This window comes from Austrofundulus limnaeus, unplaced genomic scaffold (genome assembly GCF_001266775.1).
Source record: "Austrofundulus limnaeus strain Quisiro unplaced genomic scaffold, Austrofundulus_limnaeus-1.0 Scaffold139, whole genome shotgun sequence".
Taxonomy (NCBI): Eukaryota; Metazoa; Chordata; class Actinopteri; order Cyprinodontiformes; family Rivulidae; genus Austrofundulus; species Austrofundulus limnaeus.
In genome coordinates this window covers 505,384-513,089 of record NW_013952541.1, presented here as the reverse complement: position 1 = coordinate 513,089, position 7,706 = coordinate 505,384, and the positions used below count along the sequence as shown (strand labels likewise).

At 39.6% G+C, this 7,706-nt stretch overlaps 1 protein-coding gene across 1 annotated transcript in view; it reads right to left on the bottom strand.

Moving 5' to 3' along the window:
- Nucleotides 1-7,706, bottom strand: part of LOC106522901 (contactin-associated protein-like 4) — a gene marked incomplete at its 5' end in the record, with an annotated part of 112,209 nt that overhangs the window by 55,615 nt on the left and 48,888 nt on the right. The window contains 3 exon segments of the mRNA XM_014016138.1: nt 109-309; nt 2,467-2,614; nt 6,461-6,654. Of these exon segments, the coding sequence (XP_013871592.1) occupies nt 109-309; nt 2,467-2,614; nt 6,461-6,654 (543 nt within the window).

Below are 7,706 nucleotides of genomic sequence, written 5' to 3'. Positions count from 1 at the left end.
ATATAAAGTAGTATAAAGTATCAAGTAAAGTACAGATAGCCAACATTACTTAAGTACAGTAACAAAGTATTTGTGCTTAGTTACTTTCCAACCCTGGGTAGGTCTCACCCTGCCTGAGCAGCAGCAGCCTCCCTCTCTTCAGCTGCAGACCGAGGCTGAGTCCTTCCTGTCCCTCCGCCTGCAGCAGCGTCCCAGAATTCCTCAGGGTCTTGAACTTCAGGGAGACGACCTGTTTGGACGCCCGCCTCTGTCCGGGACCCGGTCTGAACGTCAGCCTGCTGTCGCCGTCGAAGCTCACCACATCAGAGGCTGGAATAGTGAATAAAAAAATACAGATTCTTGTTGGAATACAAGAACAGTCCAACAATAACCACAGAGTTCCTGGTTTCTGTTTATTAATCCGTGGAGGGTTATTTTTCCTGCATTAAACCTGGACATGGTTGGTAATTTATCAAGAATGTGGCTCTGGGCAGTGACATGAAATCACCCACTTTGGACAGGTGCTCTGCTCGTTACTGGGTTGCAGAAAAAGGAAATGACAAATCTGTATTCCGGTTATCACAATATCAAGCAATTTCACCGTCGGTGCCTTCTGCAGGCGGAGGCTTTGGGCTGAGGTGATGCAAAGCGTGTAGGTGGTGAAGAATGGATTTTTTTTAAAGAGCAGCAGCTGAGCTCAGCATCTGATTCCTTTTCAGCTGTTGGACTAATTTCTCTCCCTTTTTTAATGAAGTTGGCAAGTCTTTGACCTCACTTAGCTTGCAGTAATGTGCTTATTGCACTGTACAGCAGGTTTCCTGCTGATTACAGAGCAGCAGGCTGAAGCTCTGAACGTCTGAGTCATCCTTTGTGTAAACACTTCCTTTAGTCTCCTTTATGTACAACCCAACATGCTAATTAAGCTCCAGATTATGTTTTGTTTTTGTTGGAGGGTTTATTATAGTTGTAATTATAACTGCTAACATAATAATTGTTGGTTTACTTGTTGTGGGAAGGTTGCTCTGAGTGCTACAGGTAGCTGTCTTCACTTCCTGTTCCTTTTGACCAACAAGGTGTGGTTTATACGGTCGTAACAAGGAGTCTGATTATAGAGAGCGGCTTTGGAAAATGAGCGAGGCTCTCCAGAGTCCTCTCCTCATCTCTTTCTCTGGGTGACAGAAAAAGTTCAGCAGACTCCCCCTGGCAGCTGTCAGAGCCGCGCCGTCTTCACTATGAAACAGGATTAGAGGCTCAACGAGGGAACTTCAGCTTCAACTCCAGGTTTTAGCGTCACAAAGCTCCTTCGCTTCTTACAGGAGCTGTGACTCGTTTTGAAATTTTCTCAGAAAACCTTAGATGAATCAACAGCAGGGGCCAGCTTTTTGTTTTAAAATGAGGGAACAAAGTCAGAAAGTTAAAAAAAACTAAAACACGTGGTTTTATATTAGATCTGTTGTGTATTAAGGCTGTTTACGACCAAATGCAGAAGTTTATTTATCATTTAAGACAAAATTTAGATATCTAACAATACTTAGTTTTAGCTGAGTCATCCTTACACTCAGCTGTTTATAAATGAAGCACAGAGGGGATTACATATCGTCGCTACGGCTGAAAGAAGTTAAGACGTGTCAAACTCAAGGCACGTGGGCCAAATAAGCTGCTTTATTTATTATCTATTTTATTAAATAAGTAAGTAAAGTTTATTTAAGTGCATGACAATAAAAACAAGAAAAAATAAAATCAATTTTAAAGCATCACAAAAGCATTACATTCATTCAAAAGTACAAGTAAAAACAGGTAGAGAGAGGGAAAAAATCTTAATCTTTATTTTATCTAATTACCCTTTGGGATCAATACAGTATTTTTAATTGAATTTGCCCATAAACTACATTTCCCATGATGTATGCTGATTACTTTAGCAACTAAATGACAGGATCTCACCACTAGGTGACGCTGCACAGTAGCCGGTAAAATTTGCCACGTAAAATCTCCGTTATGTTGCATTTTTACTGCGGCCCAGTTGTACTGGGAAGTGGGAATTTACCACTTATGAGTCGTAATTTTAAACTGGAGTGGGAATTCCCTATCAGAAAGTGGGAACATTCAAGACAGCAGTAGCACACCATAACTCAACAGTGAGTAACATTTTTACTTTTAATAGTATTTCTGAATTACTTATTTCACATTTAATCAGTCGTACTTTTCAGTGTTTATAAAAGGACGTGTTAAAACACTGTTTCTATACAGGAAATACCAGGTAGAGCTCAGTTATTTTTTGTTAGCAGTGCTCAGCTGTAGGAACGTGACATTTTAGTCACAGTTCATTATAAACATAACCCTCAAGCATSCCTCGGTGAAAATGAGTTTGACCCCCCTGAGTTAAGATAACGTTAAGAGTTAATTCTGCGTTATTGTATAAACAGTTCAACCAGCAGGTGTATCTGTGTCAGAGACGACCAGCTGAGGCGAAGAAGAGGAGGAACTCACAGTAAGGACATCCGTAGGCCTCCAGGCGGAGTCCGATCCGCCCGCTGGGGTTCCAGTCCAGAGGAAGGAGGCGGAGGAAGCGAGCCACTGCCGGCTGCTGCAGCTTGTACTGAACCACACTGTCTGCGTTAGTGTTACCTGGAAAAGACTACACACACACACACACGCACGCACGCACGCACGCACACATACACACACAAATTCTTGTATTTGCATCAAACTGAGGACTTTGTGTTGACTTCCATTCATTTTTGTAACTGTATTTATGCCTAACCCAGACATTTTCCCTAAAATTAACCATTACTGGTCTACAGTTAACAACCTGAACCAGAACTTAACTCATACCATACCTCTAAACCTAACTAGTAAAGCACAGCAGAGCTGCAAACAAAGTGAGGACATTGAAGAGGTCCTCGCTTTGCATCAAAGATCTCACTTTCATCCAATTTGAACTGATGAGATTTAACAGAATGAGAAGAATTCGGACTAAATCCAGCATAGCGACAGCGTATATGACCCCTGCACATACGCAAAGCACCAATGCACCAGAACTCAGAAGTCATCAGAATGGATTTATTGTTTTGGGTGGGGGTTGCTAACTGGTGGGATCGATGGATCRCCCTTCATCAGAGCTAAACAACAAAAATATCTGAAGCTCCTATGTTGAACAGTTTTTGAGTTATAAGCATTTCTGTATGTCCAGACACCCCCTCTTTAGATGGAGCCCCCTCCTCAAATATGGGGTCTATTGTAAAACTGTTGGCGGGCGCAGTGTAGATCGGACTCATCTAGAGTCCTGACAAATTTCATGTTGATCGGTGCAGCCGTTTCTGTGTTACGGTTGACTAAAAATCTTAAAAAACAAATAAAAAATAAACAGTACAAAAACAATTAGACCCCCGCTTCGCATGCAGGGGTCATGATAATTTTAAGATGTGACAATATTTCTACTTTCACTTTTGTTTATTGCATTATTATTAATTTATTTTCACCTGCTGAACCTTTGCAACAGTTAGGAAGAACTGAAACTTGTGAAGCTTCAAACAAATCAAAGCAACAACACTGGAAAAAAAATAAAGCAGGTTTGATAAAGTTGGGTTAAAGTTGAACTGTTTTCCTGCAGATCCAAAGCTCCAAAATCTGATATTTTCTCCTCCAATCAGTAAACGTACCTCAGCTGTCGCTAAATTCTGTTAGCAACAGTTAGCATTAATGTGAAAAATTTTACTGAGTGAGGAAAACTCCAATATCTGTTTGTTTAAAACCACATATAGAAAAAGCACAAGAGGATTTTTGTTGTTTGGAGATGAGATTTAGCATAAAAACTTTAAATTGTAAATTATTAAGTGAAAAATATGATAGTTTAACTAAAGTCAGACTGTTAAGTTCCACCAGCAGGATCTTTGGCTCAAAATAAAAGAGGCAGCAAAAATGACAGAGGAGCTAAATAAAGGGACTGAAGATTCACACGTTTGAGGAAAAAGATGGAAAATAAAAAGAATAACGTGAAAAAATCAGGACTCCCTCTCATCTTCATCCCTCCAGGTGGCTCAAAACAAACCGATAAAGGCGAGAGGCAATAAAGAAAAGATGGGTTGGGGTCTTTCCAAGCATCAACAGGCTTCCAAGGGAAGAAAGAAAAAAAAAGAAGAAGAAATTCTCAGACTGGGAGAGGAAAACAACATATTGTCTCTTCTGGTCTTCGGCCCACTCTGCTGAGATCTGAAGCCCAGTAGGTAATGTGTTGTGGTTGATCCAGCAGCTCTGCCATCAGAACTTTTTATGTGTTTTTTTTCTGCTGACAGACTCTGTAAGCCTGGCTGACTCACTCACTGAAGTTCTGACACACTTTAAAAAGTCGCAGAATATATATGCAGCTTCAGATCCACATGTTTTTTAAGCTGGATCCTCGCTCTGCGCCGAGATTAGCTGGAAAATGCCTCAGCTGGACTTTTAATCAAAAACTCTTCTGTACCGAATGTGGCTTCAGCCGGGGTTAATGTAAATGCTCAAGCTAGGGGGGAAAATAGGTTTGTTACTTTTTTTCTTTTTAAACTTCGAGTTGGAATCGCTGGAGAATGCAGTAACAACAGATTACAAGCTGCCCCTCTGTGTTCTGCTACAACATCAGAACTGCTCAGTATTCCAGCTCCTGGATAACGAATCGTGTAGCGAAGCTGCGGAGAGGCAAATACACGTCCAGCATGACACCTCTGAGGTGGAAATACCCCCGAAGGGTTGGAGCTGTGGATGCAAAGCGAGGCTGAACCGCCTCTAAGGTCCAACTGGCGTTTTTCCACAATAATCAGAATTATTGAGAGCAGCTGAACCTGTTCGCTCTACAAATATGGAGTCATATATACCCAACCAGACGGAAACTAGAGGAACTGGTGCAGCGCTGACTGTTAAATTAAAAAATGTAAATATTTCAGCCGTTTGGACTGAATAAACACTCAGCACCTGAGTAAGAATGAGTTAGGGAAAGAGGAAAGGAATGAAACTTTAAGGAAACCTGTTCCATCCTGATAATGTTTATCAGAGGTGTTCTGAGGAGTAATTATCTTACCTGCAGCAGGAATTGATCAGATAATTGTTAGCTTGCAGTGATGAGCACAGGTCCTCTAATCCGCTAGCAGCAGAACTAGCTTCTCATTTAGCAGATTTTAGATTTTGCTCACTTTGGAAGCTGTTAGCGGACAGATTAGCTTCTGCTAGCATTAGCTCCACTAAAAAAATTCACAAGTGTAAAACTTCAATTTTTATGTACAGAAGAGGATTAGGGCAGGGCCACAGAGCAAAAACATTTTTTTCCTGAGCTCTGACTTTAATCTCAGAATTAGGAAAAAGTCAGAATTTTGACTTTATCTCAAAATTTTGACCCCTTTTTTCCCCCCAGAATTTCGAGATAAAGTGAGATAAAAATGTCATAATTCAGGAAAACTAATATTTTTTTAAATCTTTGTGGCACTAATTTGCTTCCGTATTTATGACATTTATCCCAAAAACAAAAACTCTTACAAGCACTGCTGGACTTGTCTGGCACCGTGTGTATTAGCATGTAGCATCTTTAGCAGCTAAACCTCAAACAAACATAAAAAAAATTTCTGAATACAAAAACTGACTTTGTATAAAATATGATAGAGAAAGTATCTGCTATTTGTTGTTTGACTAACTTCAAACTGTATTTATAAAAACACAAACTTGAACTAGAAATGCTTTTATTCTGAAAGAGTTAAAGGCATTTCTCTCTATCAACAACTTTTCCATTTGTTATTTCTCAGATATAAATTTTATCACAATCCAGCAAATCAGGTAAAAATGAAATAAATCACAACAAAAGAGAATTAAAGTAGATTTTCTGTGGTTCTTTTTACACTAAAGTCAAAGATTAGTGAAAAATTCAAAATTAAGTTTCTTGGCTTGAAAGTAGAAGCTAAATACAGTAAAATAAAGAGAAACCATATTTCACATTTAAACTGTGACCTTTGGGGTGGGATAAAATGTTTAACACGTGCTAAAACATGAGCCATGCTGGGTGTGTCAGGGTAAAAACTCAGGTTGAAACAAATAAAATAATATGTTCAAACAACCTCACTGACTGAGTCTTACAGCAAAATATGTGACTGAATCCACTGGTTTGAAGAGACTTTGGTCTGATTAATGTTTGCAGACAAATAAATAAAAATACTGATTTGTCATTGCTGTCCTTTAAAGTTTTGGCAGATTTGTTTCTTGAATCTTGATGCCAGTAAAATCCATCTGAACTGAGCAAGAAAAAATCAAATAAAACAAACGTCTGTGTCTGAGTTTGTGACGTAAACCCTTCATCTGATCCATAAAGTACAGATTTGAAGATGAGCTCCAGACTATCAGTGCTTTAGGTGAAGCACTGCTTTTTTGTAAACTGCACAAAACAAAATACATTTATTAAGGATGAAGGAACAAGAATAATTAATAAAAACAGATGATTTGTTTATATAAAGTATGAACTCACCCCTGGGCTGTCCTCCTGTCTGTACTGTTTCCAGTTGTGGCCCGTGTCGCTGAACACCAGCAGGTAGGACGTCAGCCAATCAGAGCTGCCGTAGCGCCCCTGCGTGGCCACGGCGGTGATCCTGGTCCGCTCGCCCAGGTCCACCTGCAGCCACTGATACCTGTCTGAAGTGAGGGGGGACCAGCCTCCTGCTCCTGCAGAGAAAACAGTTTTATCTGGAGATGAAACGTGTCAAAACATCATTTTAATATTTGTTTCTGGAGGCGAGTCGTTTAAAATCGAAGCTCAGGTAAATATTTTGACAGAAGATTTGTGGCACTAAGATACCTCTCTTGAGGAAGCTGAAACTCCTGCCAGCGTTTCCAGGAAACAGAACTGGATCACGAGAAACCTTCAGTCCAACAACAGATATAATTTTCCATGTAAATCAATGAGAGGACGTGGTGCTAAACATTGATTAGTGTCCCAGCAAAGCCGAAGGTTTTCTCATATTAACTGTCATCGATAAAGAAGTCGTGCTCTAATCCACTTCAAGATGTTTTCCTTCACAAACAAAAAGGTGATCCATGAGAGGGAGGTGAAATATCAGCAATATCTTTTAAAAACGAGAACCTTTTGAGCAGATTTGCAACAATTTTGACAAAGAATAAACAAGCAGACCAAAACTATAGTTATTTAATAATGAATGTTGTACAAAACAGTAATATCCAATTAAGGTTAACTGTTTTTCTTGTCAAACCCTTGATCTAGTTCCCATACTATTCAATTCAGTTCAATTCAGTTTATTTATATGGCGCCAAGTCACAACATATGTCATCTCAGGGCACTGTACATAAAAAGAACCATCTAAAGAAGAAGCCAGCAGATTGTGTTGAATCACTTCATCACAGTCTCCCATCCTGAGCAAACAGTGGAGAGGAAAAACTCCCTATTAACAGGAAGAAACCTCCAGCATATTATAAATCCACAGAAACCAGAATACACAAGAATGAGTGTGTGTGTGTGTGCATGAGTGTGTGTTTCAGTAGACAACAGTCACGCTGCATACAGCTGTTGACTGAAGTGTGTTTCGACAGATGAACTAGTCCAACAAACTGCAGCACAATAATGACTAAAAATGCAAAATGCAGACAAGAGAGTACTTCCTGTGTGTGTATTCTAGAATATGTTACCTTGAGAGAACCTTTTTTTTTTTTTTTTTACCAAAATATAATATTTTGTTAGGACCTACTGCTCCCTATAGGGC